Source organism: Bos taurus, chromosome 9 (genome assembly GCF_002263795.3).
Source record: "Bos taurus isolate L1 Dominette 01449 registration number 42190680 breed Hereford chromosome 9, ARS-UCD2.0, whole genome shotgun sequence".
Taxonomy (NCBI): Eukaryota; Metazoa; Chordata; class Mammalia; order Artiodactyla; family Bovidae; genus Bos; species Bos taurus.
In genome coordinates, this window is record NC_037336.1 from 75,737,703 (window position 1) to 75,758,549 (window position 20,847).

Sequence of the window (20,847 nt, forward strand, 5' to 3'; positions counted from 1 at the left end):
TGAGAGTTAGACTGTGAAGAAAGCTAAGCGCCAAAGAATTGATGCTTTTGAACTGTGGTGTTGGAGAAGACTCTTGAGAGTCCCTTGGACTGCAAGGAGATCCAACCAGTCCATCCTAAAGGAGATGAGTCCTGGGTGTTCTTTGGAAGGACTGATGCTAAAGCTGAAACTCCAATACTTTGGCCACCTCATGTGAAGAGTTGACTCATTGGAAAAGACCCTGATGCTGGGAGGGATTGGGGGCAGGAGGAGAAGGGGGTGACAGAGGATGAGATGGCTGAATGGCATCACCGACTCGATGGACATGAGTTTGGGTAAACTCCAGGAGTTGGTGATGGACAGGAAAGCCTGGCGTGCTGCAATTCATGCAGTCGCAAAAAGTCAGACACGACTGAGTGACTCAACTGAACTGAACTGAACTGAAGGCTTGCCTGGAGAATCCCATGGACAGAGGACCCTAGCAGGCTACACTCCATAGGGTCACAAAGAGTTGGACATGACTGAGTGACTAACACAGGCTTTTATATCTCTTTGATTTCAATGCACTACCCAGATTTCCCCAATTTTTTATCTCCTTTCCCATAAGGAGAGTTTCTCCTTCTATACTCTCCTTTCCTCTTCTACTCTTTGTTTCTGATTTACCAAGAAAATTTTGATTGGTCTTGCCCATGTGTTAAATACTAGAAAGGGAAAAGTGCAGAGCCAGAGCTCTGATTTAGAAGGTGGAAAGAACAGTAAAAACTAGAGAAGGGCAGGGCTAAGAAAGCATCCTCATAGAGACCATCATTCCAGTGGTAGAATTATGGAAATGGGGGTAGAACTAAACTGACAGTTACAGACCACTCTGCCTCTGACTGCCATGAAAGAAAGTGAAGTCGCTCAGTCATGTCTGACTCTTTGCGACCCCACAGACTGCAGCCTACCAGGTTCCTCCGTCCATGGCATTTTCCAGGCAAGGAAACTGGAGTGGGTTGCCATTTCCTTCTCCAGGGGATCTTCCCCACCCAGGGATCGAACCCAGGTCTCCTGCATTGCAGGCAGACGTTTTACCATCTGAGCCACCAGGGAAGTCCTAACTTTCTGACTGCCATGACCTCATTACAAATCCTCATCTTGGCAGACAAGATGGTACAGCAGTGATCTCAGGACAATTGGAAGTGACAGATATAACCATGGTCTTTCAGGCTTGTTGCTCCTGTTATTGCATTCCTAGCTCATGAAACCAGAGAGCAGATGTAAGCCATAAAAGGGATAATGGAAGCTACAGGGGAGATGAGGGGCCATAGCCAGGCAGCGATGCACAGGAGCTGGCAAATTCTGTTTTCAGAAGAGCACAAGGAGAGAGTGGTATGAGGACTGGGGGTGCTCTTTTAAATCCATCATCTTTTATCAGCTTTACTAGCTCAGAAAGTTTCCTGAGGATAAAACCAAGGCCTGTCTGGCTCCTAAGACCACATGCTGCCCCTGGCCAGGGTCCATGTTTTGCTAAATGACTGCCATAGGCTCCTCAGGCGGGGCCCCTACAAACAGGGGCCCTGAGACTTTAAATCTTATAGGCTCTCTTCTGAGAGTGATTATCAATAGTCAGGACCTAACAGTGTGGGTGTAAGGCAGGCCCAGGGCCAATCATGTCTCTGTCACTGACTGTGCAGACTTTGGGCAAATGGCTTAAACTTCTTAAACGTCAATTTCTTCATCTGCAAAGTGGAATTGTGAGGTTTAAATGGCAGAATGCAAACAGCCTACAACCTGGCATGTAATAAGGACTTGATAAGTATCATCATTACTATATGCTTGACTATCCATTGTTTTGGTGTTACTTGAGTTGAAAACACTTGTGAATGAGAAAAGGACAAATATCAGGTTAGGAGTTGGAAAAAAAATTCCAGTCATTGGTTTCAAATGACCAGCACAAGCCTTGGAACTTTAGTCACTACTGACTCTCACTTTTAAAAGCCGCTGGAAAAGTACCACCCTCCATGCAGACTCCACCTCATTCTCCGCAGGTTCTTACTTCTTAGAAAAGGAGTATGATTTTCTAACTCAAAATCTGAGATATATGTCCTGACAAGTATTCTTAAGTCTACAAGAGGACAATGGTACAGAATACTTCAGTCTGGTTGTAGTTTAATCATGCTAGAAAGTGAGCCCAGTCAAGGGGGACACCAAGGCAATAAAAGGACTTATTTAGTGGCTCTCTCTCCACAACTCCAAGATGGCTGACACCTATTTCCAAAAGACACTGGCTGGGTGAAGACAGTGCTCTTAGCATGCTACTTAATAGGAGAGCTTAGTGATAAAGAACCAGCATGCCTTTGCAGGAGATATGGGTTCCATCCCTGGGTGGGAATATCCCCTGGAGAAGGAAGTGGCAACCCACTCCAGTATTCTTGCCTGGGAAATCTCGTGGACCGAGGAGCCTGCCCGGCTACAGTCGATGGGGTCGCAAGAGTTGGACATGACTTAGGGATCAAAACAACACCAATCAAGAATAAGAGTAATAAGTATTATCAGCCATTGATATCTTGGGGAGAACTATTATCAAGATCCCCTAAAAGGACTCCGAATAACAGCTTAGGGGAATGTGGCAAGGACAGTAAGGAACAAGAAGTGATTTGTAAATTGGTATGATACCTGAATGTGATGCCACCCGGACCCTTGATACACAGAAATGGAGATGGGGAATCAATCAAGTGAGGGAGGGTGTTGGTAGCGGTTTTGATTCCTAATTTTATCTAAGTCTGGTTTTGCCCTGTGAATTTCAGGGCCGCGAGGTCTGACGTCACCTCCAGGTAGCCTCCCACCAGCCTGGGGTCCGGGGATGGCAGGAATGCAGCGGGTGAGGACCAAGAGCTGTGACTGCATATTTTTCTCGAAATCCCCCCAGGGGCCCAGAGTTGGACGCTCCCCTACGGGCTCATCACGTGTGCAGCCCAAGCAGTGCAAACCCAGCAGAGATCTGTGGTCCCCGGGCACTAGGGTGGTTTTTAGGGTTTTCTTTCTTTATGATTTCCCTTCTTGTTCTCCACAGTTGATGATTTTCTGCAGAAAAACGGCTGAGAAAAAGAACCTATTTCATTTCCAGTTCCCATCACTGCGATTTCCACATGGATGTGACGTTCAGTCCAGCTTCCGAAATGCCCAGGTGACTCACGCGGGGACACCCCGGGGCGGGGCGCAGGAGTTTCTTTGGCTGCGCGGCGGGGCGGGGCGGCGGGGCGGGGTCGGGGCGGGGCAGAGTGCATCTGGCTTCCCCGCTCCTGCTGCGCCTCCTGCGCCCCCTAGCGGCGAGATCAGGGCCCCGGGAGTCTGGGGCTCGTGTCACGTGACTGGAAAGTCCCTGGGTGGAAATCCCCGCTGTCCGCGGGCGGTAAAACAGAAAGGGAAAAAAGAGAACTGGCAGTCGGCAGCCTTCGCGGCGGCCAAGTGCGACAAGCTAGGAGGCCGTGGGGGCGGAGCGGCGAGAGCAGCCGCCGGGAAGACTGCGGTGGCAGCAGCAAAGGAGATCTACACCCCCCGACCGGCCCGCCGGAGAACTAGACCGAACCAGGCGTCCATGGGGAGCCGCCTCCACCCGGCCCCGACCCGAATTGCTACCCCAGCCTGCGGCGCACGCTTGTCTTGACCTGGACTTGGGATTTCTGAAGAGGATCGCGCGGCCCGAAGAGGTAACCCCGCGTCCCTGTGCCGTCTGCCACGGGCTCTCCCGGGACAAGGGCTGCGAGTGCGAATTTGGCAGCGACCCACGGGCTGGCCCGGTCGACTTGGCCTTGGTTTTGCTGCTGTCCCAGAGGGAAGTTTGTTGACCCCTGTAGGTTCTGAGCTGCTGAGAGTGGAGGTGGCCGCCAGATGTTGGGGTGACAGCCTGTTTTCTAGGATCCAGCCAACTGTTCCTTGCAGCTCATGCAGAGAACTTGAACGGCAGCTGCTTGGGGGAGAGTCGCCCCCGGAGCCGCTTGGTCTGGATGGTCATCGGTGCTTTGCTCTTCGGCTTGTCCATTTTGGAGTCGAGCTCTGCATGCTTACGGCCACGTAGACCTTGCAGAACCGCCTGGCCTCTTTCCAGACTGCAGCACCGGTCCAGACGGGTGGGATGTCGCAGCGGCAGCAAACCCTAGGGGGCGGGGGACCCGGCCAGCTCTCCTTTCCGGGGAGGGCTTGCAGACACTCAGAGTGCAGCAGTGTCAGAGAAGTATGCATGGAGCAGGAGGTCGTCCGCCTGCCTTGGGGGGGGTGACTCCAGTTTAGAGCATCTGCAAGCCCCTACCCCCAAGTCAGACTGTCTTTGTCAGCCGGGGTCGTCCCACATCCTGCCACCTGGCCTTTCAGGAAAGCCGTGGTATTAAGTAAGGAAGGAGCTCAACTCTTGTTGAGACCGCTTTGTTTTCAGTTCTCCCTGCCTCTGATCTTTCCTCGGAAAGCCACTCTGGTCAACTCTCTCAGGGCAGCCTTTTGGGAGAACCGGTGTTTGAGTCTTCTGGACCACAGCCCCAATGTCCCAGATTATTAAGCAGCCAATTACTGCTTCATTCATGTGTCCTAAGGTCCTTCTTTATTTTTTTCAATTCTTTGTACAATTTTTGAGTTTTTGAAGTAGTACTTTCTGAAAATTTAATATCTGTTGGTAGGCCAATGAAGTATCAGAAATATGAAAAAAATGTTATGGGTGATATTGTCTTTGCATATAAGGACATTACATTCATAGCTCAGAAATTCTTTATCACAAGTCAGATTATTCTTTAATCTTAAGTGTGGAGAAGTCTAAGTCCTGGACACTTAGGCAGTGGGTATTGATTTCTTTTAAGGAGGCAATGCTGCAGGCCGTTCAAGGCTACACCAATGAATGAGGTGACACTGGACTGTCAGATATTGACATTTGCATGTCTTGCCTGTGGTTCTAGCGCTCTCTATTTGAAAGATCTTAGGTGCAGAAGAAAATAATAGAAGAGTCAGAAAAGCAAAAAGAGGCTACACCTCGTTTGTTTCGGATCTTCTTGCCTGTTTCCATGTGAGAGCAGCAGGCACTGCAGCCACAGGTGTGGTGTTGTGAGATTAACAAGGGGGTGGGTTTAGAAGACCATCTTCTAGGCAAAGCCCTGCTCTGGGATGGTGTGGAACCTACCTGAGCAGGACCAGTACCACAGGTGCTGTAGCTGGAGACTATGATGGTCATGTGACTTCATGCTGGGGAATAAGGTTATCTTTGATCTTTTGCCTCAGCATCAAGTTGATGGTCAGGCAGTAGAAGCATGTGGTCAGGCCATGCTTGCTGAGTGATGGATGGACAAATGAATGACATCATGAAAGAGGCTTTTGCCATGCCACCAAGGGGGGAGCACGTGTGATGTTTTTGTCCCTTAGTCGTGTCTGTGGCCTTACCATGATTTTGCCCAATTCCACCTGCAAGGAATGTCTGACGTCAAAAAGGAGAGATTACCATTTGACCCAGAGAATGACTTCTTCCAGGCATCATCTAGCTATCAGATTAAGAATCTAAATCTACCACCAGAAGACTCCTCAGAAGCAACCTCGGAGTCATCTAGTCCACCTGTCTTCCTGGAGTGGGCCATGAGAATTTAGACCATTTTATCAATGTCTTTAAGAAAGCTGAGACCTACCCAGGACAGGCTTTCTTGTAACATACTTTTCTTCTCCTTCTTAACTTGGTTTAACTTTCTCATCTAGAGTCTTGCCCTAGAAAACAGTATGCTACAGGACTGGGATTAACAATCACAGTGAAACTTCCTAGAGGCTCTGTTCGTGCTCGGAAACTGTCTTTGTCCTCATCTTGGAAATTTGGATGGACGGCAGGGCACTCTGCTCAGGGTCAGTGAATGTCAGCTGGCTCTCCACAAAGAGATGAGCTGTAAAGTCCCATGTTAAATCAATTCACATCTTCCCATGCTATTGTCATGGATTGGAGATGCTGGGGTTATCCCCTTCCTCTTTCATTGGTCCTGAGTGGCCCCCTCTGGCTGCAACTTCTTTCCTTGTCTGCTTCCAAACTTGTATTTCTTTCCACTGGTTGATTGTGCTTGAAGATTTCAGGATGAAAACAGGGTGAGAAATCAATCTGAGTATTGGTAGCTGGAAGATGATGATAAAATTGTGTTGGCAGTTGAGTTCAAGTAGTCCAGTTAATTCCATCATTACATAGAATATAATTCTGTGCTTTTACTATCTGCCCTTGGAAGTGTAGGATTTATTATTCTAGTATTGTTATTATTCTAATTATTCTTCTGATGTTGTAACGTTCAGTGGAGAGGTTCTGAAAGACTGCTAACTGTTTGCTCTTAAAATTGGAAAGCATCTTGCTAGGAGTAGACTTTTTTGTTGGTTATAAAACATTCAATTTAACTCTCTATGTATATATATAAATAGCATTTTATAAGTAAATGCTTTATAAATGTTCCTTTTGGGGACTATAGAGAAAATTCCAATTGACAGCCTACATAACAGCATAAAATTGCAGGATTTTCCACAAAATATTTGTTGTCTTTCCAGTATAGGGAGGGTGTGCTTGAAAGAGGTAAATCAAGACATGGACTAAAAAAAAGGGTTGCTTGGTGGTGCTCTTAGAAGAGGAGCTGACTTGCCAGGGCTACACTGTGCCTGTAACCAGCATTCAGGGCACCTCAAATCCAGTGTTTGCCCCCAGAACAACATCAGGATGAGATGGGAGTTTCAGTCAGTTAGAAGGCACCGTACCTGTTGCTGACAGACAAGCTTGGCTCCCTGACAAACATTACTGAAAACACGGGTTATTCCCCTCCTCCTCATTGCCCACTCCTTCTCTTGTTTAGACTAATCTTTAAAAATGATGTAACTTAAAACTGTCCAGTGTGAGTTCATCTTTGGGGCCAGCTAGTATCCTGGGAGTAGAGGTGACTAAGATCTTTTGCCTGCTGCTCAGGGTGATGACAAGATCAGACGGTGGGGTTTCCTGCAGGCAGGTATATAGGAGTCATATCAAAGTCAGACTAACGGCGTGGGGTTTTCTTTCCCTCCTCTTCAGGTATTGGAGAGCACCATGGCTGAGCAACTCCTTCCTCTGGCCTTGTATTTGAGCAATATGCGGAAAGCTGTGAAGATACGAGAGAGAACGCCAGCAGATATTTTTAAACCTGCCAATGGAATCATTCACCATTTTAAATCCATGCACCGATACACTCTGGAAATGTTCAGAACTTGCCAGTTTTGTCCACAGTTTCGGGAGATCATCCACAATGCTCTCATTGACAGAAACATCCAGGCTTCCCTGGAAAGCCAGAAGAAGCTCAACTGGTGTCGAGAAGTCAGGAGGCTTGTGGCACTGAAAACAAATGGTAAGACGTGCTTTTGTCTAGGGGTTGAGGTGGCTCCTACCATGCTGGGTCCCTATTTATTAAAAGGCACCAGCCCCAATTCAAATCTCTTAAGGCTATAGGTACCTTAGTATAGAGACACTCCAAGGGGCATGTGATGAAAGCAAGCTTGCTGTGTGAGTATTTAAATTAAGGGTGATTTCTAGTGCATGTTAGAGAGCAGAGCACACTGAACCTTGGAGAATGCATTTCTGGACACTGTGCGTTACATGTATGTGTAGGGTATGTATGTATGACTTCTGTATCTAATTCTTGTGACTGTTTAATCATCTGTGAAATACCCTTCCCTTACGAGTAATGGAAATATCAAAAGGCTTTAAAAAGTTCAGAAGAAAAGCATGGTGTGAAAATCAATAGTGTTTTCCACTGTCATTAGAAAATGCTCATGATGATGGCCTTACACTTCTTGAATTGATGGCATTTTATGGGTTAACCAGTGGCTGTTGTCAGCTCCTCCCTTACCTAGGTTCTGCTGCCTGCAGTCCCAAGATACTAACTAGACAGATAAACCTGAGTTCTTAGTGCAGGTTTTAGTCCTCTATTTCATTCTTTTTAGGGATTCCTAGTACTGTACTGCATTTCTTGCTATCTGTGACTGTCTGCCCAATGGCTGTTTACAACTCATTGCTGTTTCCTGTTCTAAACTTCACTGTTTTTTTTTTTTTTTTTAATTCTTTCCTTTGAGCAAGAGTATGCACATCACAGAAACATTCAAGCCTAGTGTTAAATGTAGAAACAAAATTCTACTTTATAAATGTAGTTAATTGTTACAAGAAGCAGTAGACTGCTTATTGTCTAGGTAAAAGCAGGAAACTCTTGCCCTTAGATCAGTGACAATCCTAAACCATCCCAATTATTTTGGTTGATATACATCTAAGGGCAAAATAATACATCTTCATTGACAGTGAGACCAGATGATAAGTATGTTAACTTAACTAAATGAATTGGTACCTTCACTTTGGCCGTTTTTGACTTGGGTAACTTGGCGCTATTGAGGGACATGACTTTTTGCTTGGGTTGTGGGGGTTAAGTGCATCACCTCAACATTGTGCTTTTATTTTTGAAGCATAGATTCTTAGAAACATAGAAAACGGAGGCTACCTAGTGTTTACACTGGTTTTGGCATTAAATCAAGAGATGCTTAGAAGTAGGTAATTATGTTAAGTCATCATCAAGGGGTTTATATTCCTGACAGTCTGTGGTTTTAACTCTCCCATTTTGTTACAAAAAGAGGTGGAGTCAACTTTGGGAGAGTTGAAAAGAAGAGATTCTGCCAAATTAGAAATGTGGTAATAAGAAAAAAACCATTTTATCATGAACTGAACTGAGATTTTAGGTTCAACTTGCTCTAGTTCCTTAAGGAAAAAAATGGAATATAAAAAGTAAATACTTGTCTTGCAAAGATACGCATTTAAGTCAAGGATCATGCTACAAATAAAACTACAAAGCAAGTGCATTTTGATATCATTTTCTGAGAGATGGGGGTTTTAAGTCTCAGAGTCCTTTTATTTCACCACTTACAAGAAAATTCTTTAAAATTCTGGAAAAGGAAGAAAAAATATTTAGGGGAAGAGGAAAACAAACAACTTTTCCTTTCTGATTTTTATTAGCACCATTTTTTTTTTAAGTCTTCCCCCTATAGGAAGGCTCTTCAAAGTCAATGATCTATTTGGGGAGGGGGTGATTCACAATTTGCATTTGAGGATATGAGACTGCGGTGAATGAGGAAGGGAGTAGGTGGTATAAAATTGAAACTTCATTTGAAAAATTCCAGCGTCTATTGGCTGCAGCGATTTCACTTGTATAATGAGTAGCCCTATTCCAGCTCACCCTGACCACACCCACTTGGAAAGTCCAGGGTGCACTTCGCAGTTTAAATGTCTACACACCAGAACAAAAAGTACAATAGCTGTTGCTCAATTGCTAGTCAAATAACTTAGCACTGGGGAATTCCAGATGTTACTTAGGGAATTTTATGCTGGTGCATCTCAATAAAGAACTGAAAGTAAGCACAAGAAGAAGAAAAAAAGCCTTATCTTTGCTCTAGATTTTGCAAAGGGGAAATTTCAACAGCTTGCAATTGTTGCCACACTTCTGCCAAGACACAAGGCTTGAGCGATCTTTTTGGTTCATTTGTTTGAATGTTTATTTAGCTTGTTTTTCTGACTATGTAAACTGAAAGGATATTGGCTGTGGATATGTTTGAGGGTGGTGGTGGTGTTGTTGTTTACAGTTTAATTAGGATATGATAAAATTTCAAATAGCTTCATTGTCCCATACAGCAATGTAAGGAAATAATTGAACTTTTCTTTATAAAAACAATTCTGCAGTTCCCAGAAGAGCCTAAAGAGTTAACTTTTTTAATATTAAACATTTCTCTGAAACGTTTATTCTTTGGAGGCAAAAAAAAAAAAAAATGTCATTTCATGAGTTGTGGATTTTTAACCTATAAAAATAACAAAGTGACAGTAAAATTAGACCTATCTTTTTCTCAAAAGGCTCAGAGTTCTTAAAGTGCCATCCGTAAACACTGACTCAATTTTCAAATGTAGATATCTAGACACCCTTTAATTCTGAAAAGTGACTCTAATTGCTAACAAGCAGGTTCACACAAGGCATTTATAGGAGGTGGGGGTGAGCAGGCTAGTAGGTAATTCTGTCTCAATCCCATTTTATAAATCAGGAGAGGAAACTCCCAGGCCCTGCATGCTGTGGTGGGGTGGTCAAGTCATTTACCCCTGAGTCATGGCCAGACGGTCCCTGTCTAGTAAGCGGAGCCAGAGCAGCTTCCTGGTTTGAGCATGTTGCTCTGGGTGTTCTCTCTCAGGGTCAGAGAGCAATAGGACCAGCATCTGAGCCAGAAAATCAGGGCTTGTTAGAAAGGAAGGGACTTTAGAGATCATAACCCAATGCCCTCATCTCACAAAGAGGAAAAATACTCAGAGGTTAAAAAATTCCCCACCGAGGGCAGAGCCAGACTGGAGTCAAGGTCTCCAGACTCTCAGTCCTTGGTTCCTTGGGCTTTGTTAGTAGCATTCATTAAACAGAAGAGTTATAAGAATGATTTTTTATTTTTCCCTTAAAGCTGTCATCACCTAGTGAAATATTACCAGCTGGTCCTTTGACTAAGAAACTAAACCATTGGCATTTGTTCACAAGCACTACTGGGTCCCCACTCATAGTAGCAGAGAGGCTGGTTTATTCTGGAAACCTCTGCTAGGCCTTAGATGTGGATTGCTAGAATTTGCTTCCCTTCTGTCCTCAGGTGACGGAAACTGCCTCATGCACGCGGCTTCCCAGTACATGTGGGGTGTTCAGGACACAGACTTGGTCCTGAGGAAGGCGCTCTTCAGTACCCTCAAGGAGACGGACACGCGCAACTTTAAATTCCGCTGGCAGCTGGAGTCTCTTAAGTCTCAGGAATTCGTGGAAACCGGGCTTTGCTACGACACCCGGGTATGTTGGGGTTCCTCCTCAAGCGTCTATTGACAGAGCTCCATGGTGGGAAAACTGCACCTCCGACCAGTCCCTGCTGTCAGGGAGCATATGGTTTGCTGGGTCACATGAACTTGGCTAAGCAGAGTCAATGGAAAACACCAGAAACCTCCCGTGGGATGAACCCAAGGCCCTTGTCACTGCTGGGAGGCTCCCAGGCAGCATCTTCCCAGCTGGAGAGTCATTTTAGAATGATCTTTCTGATCACGGGTTTTCCTGTGGCATTTTGGCTGTTTGGGGGGTTTGATGACCCTTCGCTTGCTTTACTGAGCCCGCCAGTCAGATTCAGAGGGTGCCTCCCCATCTTCGGTCACAAGGCTGGGACTTTGTGCACAAAGAGCTTGTCTTGGTGCTTCAGCAGGGATTTTTCTGAATGCAGGTGCTGTCCCCCTGCTCCTCTGCTTCTGAGTTTGCCTTGAAGTGGGAAAAAGTAAAGGAACAAAACCAGAATTGGGGGGAAAATGGGTGATCATTTGAGTGATGATCTCAAGAAAGGGTAAAAGTAAGCTTAGTGATACCAGTGAATAATTATAGAGTGGAGCCAAAGTTGTTTTTTAATGCAGAGTACATTCAATAGTTTCTTTCCTCTCCCCTTAGAATTGGACCGATGAATGGGATAGCCTCGTCAAGATGGCATCCGCAGACACACCTGCGGCCCGAGGTGGACTGCAGTATCAGTCACTGGAAGAAATACACATATTTGTCCTTTGCAACATCCTCAGAAGGCCAATCATTGTCATTTCAGGTGAGATGCCTGCTGATGGCTTATCTGTATTTAGGTGCCTTTCAGCTTTAATCCCTTACCTCTTAGCATGACCCAAGTTCCAGGTGACCACAGCTAAATGGACTCCCGTAAAAAGTCTCAGAGGGCCTTATCTTTTCTTTCTCTTTCCTTAAACAGACAAAATGCTGAGAAGTTTGGAATCAGGTTCCAATTTTGCTCCTCTGAAGGTGGGTGGGATTTACCTGCCTCTGCACTGGCCTGCCCAGGAATGCTACAGATACCCCATTGTGCTCGGCTATGACAGCCAACACTTTGTACCCCTGGTGACAATGAAGGACAGTGGACCTGGTGAGAAAACCAAGTATCTATTCACATATGTAACTGCTGGTGAATCCTGCTACACCCTGTTCTTACTGAACGTCAGGGTTTGCTCTTTGGCTCCTTTTTGAAAGCCTCATTTAAGTATATTCAGATCAGATCAGATCAGGTCAGTCACTCAGTCGTGTCTGACTCTTTGCGACCCCGTGAATCGCAGCACGCAAGTATATTAGTTTTATTTAAATATAGTATTCTGTCATTTGTTTGATTAGCAACAATAATGCACTAATCATAATGCCCCCCCACCCTCGCTTATTTTGTGTGTCGTTTGGGACCTACTTTGAGCATGTTAGTGGCAAATAGGAGATAATGTCTATTACAGCCACCGTTTCTTAATTAACCCATAATACAGTGCCTGGCCTCGGGCAAGTAAATGTCTGGCAGGCTAGCTATTACTGTACTAGCTTAATGTGGAACTAATAGGGTACTTTATAAATGCTTTAGGTACAATATTTTATTTCATTTCATCTTCACAGCATCCATGTGGATGCTATAAGCACTGATAGCCTTACTGTACAGATGAGGCACCTGAAGCTCAGAGAAGTTAAGTAACTTCCCTAATGTCACAGAGCTAGACAGTGGCAGAGTCAGAATCTGAACTCAGGTCAGTCTGAATCTGAAGTGCAGTAGTTTAACCAATAAGACCTGCTGCTTGGAGGCTGCTTTATATTCTGTGAACTTCCTGGAAACAGTGTATTTTATATTAGAGTTTAGCACAGTTTGTTTCCCCATTTGATTTTGTGGCTAGATAATACTTTTCCATTCTGTAATTGTATCCTTTCTGCATTTTCAAAATGCAGCCGTTTTATGTATATATGACCTCACACAAAATCTTGTTTAGTAGAATCATTTTGCTTACCTGTTATTTCTTTTTCCCTCAGAAATCCGAGCTGTTCCACTTGTTAACAGAGAGCGAGGACGATTTGAAGACTTAAAAGTTCACTTTTTGACAGATCCTGAAAATGAGATGAAGGAAAAGCTCCTGAAAGAGTACTTGATGGTGGTAGAAATCCCCGTTCAAGGCTGGGACCATGGCACCACCCATTTAATTAATGCTGCAAAGTAAGCAGTTTGTTTTTGGCTCTATCCTGTGTCATCTTTAAGCTGCTTCTGCTCAGAGACCAATAGTAAAGTTATTTGAAGTCAGTTTCCTCCAACGTGAAACAAATTTAGGGGCTTGTGTGTGTCAGAGACAATCAGCTCAAGCAGCACGGACTTTAGTTTTCAAATAAAAACAAGGAATTTTTCCAGAGGATTGTCCTGTGTATCTGGATGCTTGGAAGCCAGCATTGTGGCTTCAAAAAGTGCGTTCACATCAAGGATACTTTTTTTTCTTTTAATTGCCCTAGTGCTAGACTAACAAGTGAAAATTCTTAGAAACAAAAGCCTCATTCTCCTGGCTTCTGGGTAAGGCAGACACATCACATGCAGGCCAGGCTGTAGAATGTGTTTCTGTAGCAGCCACATGAGTTGGCCACGTGGATCAGGGAGGAGAGACCCAGAGTGCGGGTTTACAGGTATCAAGATTGTAAACACTGGCTTGATGATAAAGAGATGCCTGTTTCCTAGAACTTGAAGTGCACAACACCGAGAAGGCCTAAGCTAAACAATTTCTTAGCGTGGAGATGAACAAATTTCAGTGAGTCAGAAGTCAGTACAGAGTGCCTGTGGGTGCGTCCGCCTCTTAGTTACTGCTCATGGCAGTTAACGCTGATAGGCACCACATGCACATTTAAAATTAATAACAGCAAAATACAGAATGCAACATTCCTGTATAGTTTGTGCTGGAAAGTAGACTCGTCCCAAATGAATACCCTGAATAATGTTTCAGTAGAAATCTGATCTCTGAGAACTTAGATAGTAAAAGTAACTGTTTCAAAGAGGAATAGAGTAAGTATAGCAGCAATCCACAAGTAACCCTTTCTTTAGCATTATCTGTAATTTGGGGTGGACCAAAATTAATTAAATGAGACTGATTCTCAGGATAGTGATGTCTTCTCAGCATTACTGGACTGTGTTACGTTAGAGGTGCAAACTATCACAGACTGCATTTCAGTGGGTAGGTAGAAAGTTATTGCCACAATCCATATTTTCAGCTTGCTCTATGAGCCAAGGATATACAATTGTGTGTGGGTCTGTGTGTGTGTGTGTGTGTGTGTGTGTGTGTGTGTGTGTGTGAAGTCTCATATTTTTCCTTTTGTTCTTTAGGTTGGATGAAGCTAACTTACCCAAAGAAATAAACCTGGTAGATGATTACTTTGAACTTGTCCAGCACGAGTACAAGAAGTGGCAGGAAAACAATGAGCAGGGACGGAGAGACACACACCCCCAGAATCCTCTGGACCCTTCCATCCCCCAGCTTTCTCTCATGGAAATCAAATGTGAGACACCTAACTGCCCATTCTTCATGTCCGTGAACACCCAGCCTTTGTGTCACGAGTGCTCAGAAAGGCGGCAAAAGAACCAAACGAAAGTCCCAAAGCCCACCTCCAAGCCGGGCCCCGAGCTGCTCCCCGGCCTGGTGCTTGGGACCTCCCGGGGGGAGGTCTGGAGTCCTGCAGAGCCTGCCGGAGGCCCCCACTCAGCCCCTCCGACAGCACCCAGCCTCTTCCTCTTCAGCGAGACCACGGCCATGAAGTGCAGGAGTCCCGGCTGCCCCTTTACCCTCAACGTGCAGCACAATGGCTTCTGTGAGCGATGCCACAATGCCCGGCAGCTGCCAGCAGGCCACCCTGCAGACCCCACACGGCTTCGCGACCCGGGCAAGTGCCGAGCCTGCCTCCAGGATGTCACCAGGACGTTTAATGGCATCTGCAGTACTTGCTTTAAAAGGACTACAACCGAGGCTGCCCCGAACCTCAGCTCCAGTGGCTCCCTGTCCTGCCACCAGCGCTCCAAGTCCGACCCCTTGCAGCTGGCCCAGAGCCTGTCCCCACACGCCTGCCGCAGAGCTGGGCCTGAGGCGTCCCCAGCCACACGGACTCCAGGGGACAAGATGGGGACCAGCAAGTGCAGGAAAGTGGGCTGCATGTACTTTGGGACCCCAGAGAACAAAGGCTTTTGCACGCTGTGTTTCATCGAGTACAGAGAAAATAAACGTGAGTGTGACAATGGGTTTCCTATCCTCTGTTTAAAAACTCCCGAGTAGAAGGCTGTATGCGCCTTAACTTCAAGAAGGGAGCCCCTCTGGACCGTGGGGGAGAGTGTGGCTTGCCTGGGGGCAGAATCCCAGTAGTTCTTCTAGCATGCTTGGAAGTAAAAGCACAGAATAGCGTGTTCCAGGACCCACAGAACTCTGTGCAGAGTTCAGAGGATTTGTTTTATAAGGTCATGCGATGCAGTGTTTGTAAGGTAGAGTTCAAACAAGACTTCTTTTGAAACTCAAGCGAACTAGAGAAAATTCAAAATCTGAAGAGCAGTAACTGAAAAGAGGGCTTCCCTAGTGGCTCCAATGGTAAAGAATCCACCTTCAATGCGGGAGACCTGGGTCTGATCCCTGGGTCAGGAAGATCCCCTGGAGAAGTGAATGGCTACCCTCTCCAGTATTCTTGCCTGGAGAATTCCATGGACAGAGGAGCCTGGTGGGCTACAGTCCATGGGGTCACAAAGAGCCTGACATGACTGAGCAACTAACACTTTAGAGCTTCCCTGGTTACTCAGAGAGTAAAGAGTCTGCCTGCAATGCAGGAGACCTGGGTTCAATCCCAGGGTCAGGAAGATACCCTGGAGAAGGAAATGGCAACCCACTCCAGTATTCTTGCCTGGAGAATCCCATGGACAAAGGGGCCTGGCGGGCTACAGTCCATGAGGTCACAAAGCGTCAGACATGACTGAGCGACTAACATACACAGACAGCTGGCAAGAGGGCTGTCTCCACTGACTACATAAGAATGCCTTTGTGGTTTTTGAAATATCAAATCTGAAAGAAGGATGGGCACTTAATGTCTCTGCTTGTTCTGTGGCTGTGACGTACCCGTACAGCATGTTCCAAAGGGAGAGACTTGTAGAGTCAAAGATGTTTTAATTACAGTGTTATTTCTGTTGTTTATTTTGCTGAGTGTATGAAAGGTTGCTCTCCTAGAGCGCAACCGGCCTAATCTGTGTCAGTAAACTGTCCTGCTGGGTGGCCCATAGGTGTTCCTGATGAGCCTCCACTCTCTTGCAGATTTAGTCACTGCCTCCGGGAAAGCCAGTCCCACAGCCTCCAGGTTCCAGAATGCAGTCCCCTGCCTGGGCAGGGAATGTGGCGCCCTTGGTAGCACCGTGTTCGAAGGATACTGTCAGAAGTGTTTCATTGAAGCTCAGAATCAGAGATTCCATGAAGCAAAAAGGACTGAAGAGCAGCTGGTGAGACCTCTCGAGGGACTTCCCCCTCTCCTGCAGGCCCGGCCTCCTTCCCAGGGTGATGAGCGGGCTTTTCTCCCTGCCGAGTTCCAGGGAAAAACCAGGGGAAAAGTCAGCCTGGCCCCCAGACTTGGATGTGCAGCAGTTCCTATTGATTTTCATGGCCTAAGTTTACTTTTGAATTCATTTGAAGAAGCAAATGAAACTAGCCATGGAATAAAACCCATGAAAGCCTCTGAGAAGCCAGATGGTGATCAGAGACTTCTTGGATTTGTAGCACAAGTACAGACCTCTTAGTGGCCAGCAGGCTCCTTAACTAATAACTAATCCTCTGTCATGAGATCCGAGGAGGAAGCAGATCGCCCCGGGTGCCTCCACTTACTGGCCAAAAGAAAGCAAGCATTTATTGATAGATGCCTTGCCTATTGGTTGTTGGATGGTAGGGAATGTCTGAGTGACAATAGCTTATTATTCACACAATTACTATTCATGCGATTACCATTCATGCAAACAGAAGCTGGCCTCTGTGTTAGGGTTGGTGGTTCCCCTGGGCCTCCCTGGGGCCAAGGTCTGATTTCATGGGATGGGGAAAAGCGGTCCTTGGAGACTCCAGCCCACAGGCTGCCACCTGTCCCCTTGGGCAGGCAGATGCCCCTCACTTTAGCGGGCCCTTTGTAGGACCCACACTGTCAGTTGAACAGGGCACCGTGTTCTCCCTGCAACACATGATGACAGTTCTCTCTGCTCTCTCCACCCAGAGGTCAAGCCAGCGCAGAGACTTGCCCCGAGCCTCACAGAGTGCCTCCAGGTCCAAGTGTGCACGGGCCACCTGCCGCAATGTGCTGGCCTGCTGCAGCCAGGAGCTCTGCATGGAGTGCCAGCACCTCGGCCAGCGAGCGGGCACCAGCACCCGTCGGCCAGAGCACACCCCCGAGGAGCCCCCAACGCAGCGCTGCCGGGCCCCCGCCTGCGACCACTTCGGCAATGCCAAGTGCAATGGCTACTGCAATGAGTGCTTTCAGTTCAAGCAGATGTACGGCTAACCCAACCCAGGGGGTCAACCCCAGACCCGGAGGGGCCTAGAGCCTTAGCCCGTGGGGCGCCCCGGTGCCACTCCCGAGGGCCCTACCCTGCAGGCTGGGCCTGGGCTGTCTGTGAGCCGGGGACGAAAGAAGCGCTCGGTCACCGGCCAGGAATCTGAGCAGAGCGTGTGACGGGCCGCGGGTTGCACAGGGTCAGCCCGGAGCTGCTGCTCCTCCTCCCCTTCCGAGCAGAAGGCTGGGAACCTCCAAGCCAGGACAGCCCCCACCATCTTTAGAGAAAAGAGAAAAGACGCAGGATCCGGCTGGACTGGGAAACCCAGAGCCAGTCCCCTGCCCTCCCTCAGCATCTCTCGGAGACCAGGAGCTGAGGCCTCAGGGCCCGCAGGCCCTCTGCTGGAAACTCAGGAAGCTCAGGGAGCACAGGCTCAGACACAGACTCAGAGACAGACTCAGAGCATCAGTCAGTCGCGGTTTCGCCCTACTGGCCTCACTCCTCTCCCACGGACACGGCAGAAGCAGAACCATCCACAGACGGTGATGCTGAGGCTGAGCACGATCATAAAGAAAAGCAAACCAGCTGCTCTTTACAATATGCACCTTTCAAGACTCAGAACAGCGGGCAGATGTGTAACTCCTGGTTACGGCTGTCTTCACTTCTAGAGTTAACTCGAACTGAGGTGTGCATACATTGTGTACATATACCACGGCCCCTTATATTCTGTATGAGGGAATTTTTTTTTTTTTTTTTTGGTCATGTTGAGATGCTGCCCTAGAGGTTTTAAGTAAGAGGACTGACTAATAATAATAACCTATTTTCTGGTTGTTGTTGGGGCAGGAACTTCTCATAGACAGCTTGCGTGAACTCCACTGGCTGCTCTGTGGAATGGAAATTCCTGTGTAAATCACTTTATTTATTTTATTACAAACTTTAAGGTTATTTAAATGAAGATGTTTCTTCTGGTCTTCAGAAAATGCTTGCTGTAGTGTCCTCTTGAGATAAAATAAGACTGACTATCAGAAGCAGGCAAGTTCCTGATAACGGTGGGGGAGTCACCTTTCTCCGTGCACTTTGCTTGCCTTCCCTAGGAAAGAAACAGTCTCTTCCACAGTAAATCTATTAAAATCTCACACTTTCTCGTGAGACTTTTGGCTAGAGCCACTTCCCAGCCCTTCAGTGAGAAGCCATTCTCCACAGTGTATAAATGGTTCTGTGTATCCTACCTCCTCAGAGAGACGATTGGGAAGGAGCAGAGATGCGATCGGGGAAGGTCACGGGGAAAGATGTTGCCTTTGACGAAGGGTTTGTTTGCTGTGTTGATGCTGCGTCCTGGGGTGCGGAGCGGTGACCTTGCAGCCAGCTTAGCACTGGAACAGCACAACCTTGTAACCATGAGTATGAGGAAACCTCTGTCTGTCCGTGGCCCGCAGCTTCTCTGTGTGTTTTGCGTTACTGTCATACTTGTGCTAGGAAAAAAAAAAAAAGAAGGGAAGCACATTGTCCCCAGAGGTAAAGGCTGCTATTTTTTTGTTGTTGGTCTGAACTTATGACCTGAAAATCTTGCCTAATGCTCCATAGCCTTTACTGGTCTGACATGATGTGTTTTCCTCTTGAAAATCCATACACCTTTTCCCTTGGCATATCCCTTTATGTCTTTCTAAAGATTTCAAATAAACGTCAGTGTTTTCATTTAGTTCTTTTAAAGTTTCTATTTTAATATTTTATGTGTATCAATATTTTCATTCTTAATGTGAATAAATGGAATATTTATGCTTATTATACAGAACATTTGAAATTTGCACATTTAATTGTCTCTAATAGAAAACCGTTGACTCTCCTCTATTGGCTTTCTTCAAGTTTCCCTAAATTTAAATGTAACTTTTCACAAAAGTCAAAATTAAAAAGTAAATTATTTAAGAGTAAATTTGGATGTTTTCTATTTATGAATGATGAAAGAAAAGGGCCCCCCATATTAAGATCATGCTTCCCAGTTGTTTCAATGTGCACCTGGTCAGGGGGTACATCTCTCTCCCATAGGTAGTAAGAGAACCTGCTCTTAAGGGTAAGGCCTCTGGTTTAACAGGGAAGATACTGAGGCCCAGAGGGGAAGTGGGCAGGACCTGCCAGTGCCTGTTCCCATGAGATGCAAGGTCCCTGTGCTCCTACGAAGGCTCCTGCCCTCAGCTTTACTGAAGTGCAGAGAGCGAAGACAAGAGGGAGGAGCAGAGAGAGACAGAAAAGGAAAGAAATCAGAGGGGAGGAAGGAGTGTAAGACTCCAGGGTCAGATCTCAGAAGAGGTGACCTACGGCTGTGGTGGCCGTGAGGACTGGTTACCCCAGTGTCCTGGGAGATTATAAATAACCCAGTCTTCCACCCAATACAAGTATGCCCATAGAATATCAATGCTGAAGAACTGTGCAGCTCCTGGGATCTTTTTTTTTTTTAAAGCTCCTCAGGAGATTTTGATCATCAGCCATATTTTAGAATCATGCCTTTAAAGAAATACTTATAATATTTTTAAACTTACTGTGGGAAATTTTGACATACGAGAAGTATGTTGTTGAGAGTACAAAGTAGTTGAGAGTGTTATGAACCCTCATATGTCCATCCAGTTTCAACAATCAACACCTTGCCAAATTTGTTTCATTTGTCACCTTCTCTCTCTCTCTCTCTTTTTTTTTTTTTTGACTATTTCAAAGCAAATTTCAGATACTGTGTTCTCACACTCACCAATACATCAAGCACATATCTCTAATCTATAAAATTATGTTCTTTTTCTATAACCACCATTACTACCCCCGGCTAAATTACTTTTAATAACATCCAACCCTAAGTATGTATTCTATAATAATTTTGCAGATTGTCCACTATACAGAGTCCTATTGCTGTGGGTTACTAACATTTCTTAAGACTCTTTTATTCTCTAACACTCCTTCTTTAAAATACCATGCTATTTGTTAAGGCAATTAGGTCATTCGTTCTGTAGCACAGCTCACATTCTGGATTTGGTGTTTTGCTTTCTTCTGATGTCGTTTCACTTATTTTTTGAGACTTCTTATTAGATTCTGGTTCAATCAGACAAGAATTGTTCACAGCGATGCTGTGTGTATCCCAGCCTGTCTGAGCTCTATGAATGCTTACCCAGAGGAATCACAAAGCCTCAAATCGGCCTCTTTTCTTTTTCTCCATTCTTCCTCCATCTCTCACCTGGCTTTAAAAATTACAATCCTTCAATCAGCATGATGAACATAAGCATTTGACCATAAGTCATCAGGATTTCTAAAATAGGAAGTGACTTATAATTAGCAAATTATCTGACTCAGAGAAATGGCACACAGACCCACATAGGGCAGGTTTGGAGGGCAGCGAGGGAGCCACTTGGGGTACATTCCAGGCCGGAGCAGTAGATGGACCTCGGGTCTGGCAACCCTATAAAGCCTGTACACAGTTTTCTATTAGGGTGTATACACTATTTTTCCAAAGTGGAAACAGTGGCTTTC

General features: G+C 46.0%; 1 protein-coding gene across 4 annotated transcripts; it reads left to right on the forward strand.

The window, feature by feature from the left end:
* Nucleotides 1-3,398: 3,398 nt before the first annotated feature.
* On the forward strand, nucleotides 3,399-19,039 carry TNFAIP3 (TNF alpha induced protein 3). 4 transcript variants are annotated; one of them, XM_005210987.5, is made up of 9 exons: nucleotides 3,399-3,668; nucleotides 7,016-7,325; nucleotides 10,630-10,820; nucleotides 11,457-11,604; nucleotides 11,761-11,931; nucleotides 12,843-13,023; nucleotides 14,170-15,059; nucleotides 16,127-16,308; nucleotides 17,064-19,039. In XM_005210987.5, exons 2-9 carry the CDS (start codon nucleotides 7,031-7,033, stop codon nucleotides 17,346-17,348), a joined length of 2,343 nt encoding a protein of 780 aa, XP_005211044.1. In that variant the 5' UTR covers nucleotides 3,399-3,668; nucleotides 7,016-7,030; the 3' UTR covers nucleotides 17,349-19,039. The 4 variants fall into 4 exon arrangements, with proteins under 4 accessions (XP_005211044.1, XP_059745598.1, XP_059745599.1 ...); XM_059889615.1 differs by lacking the exon at nucleotides 11,761-11,931; XM_059889616.1 differs by lacking the exon at nucleotides 17,064-19,039 and having other exon boundaries at nucleotides 16,096-16,304.
* The last annotated feature ends 1,808 nt before the right edge of the window (nucleotides 19,040-20,847 follow it).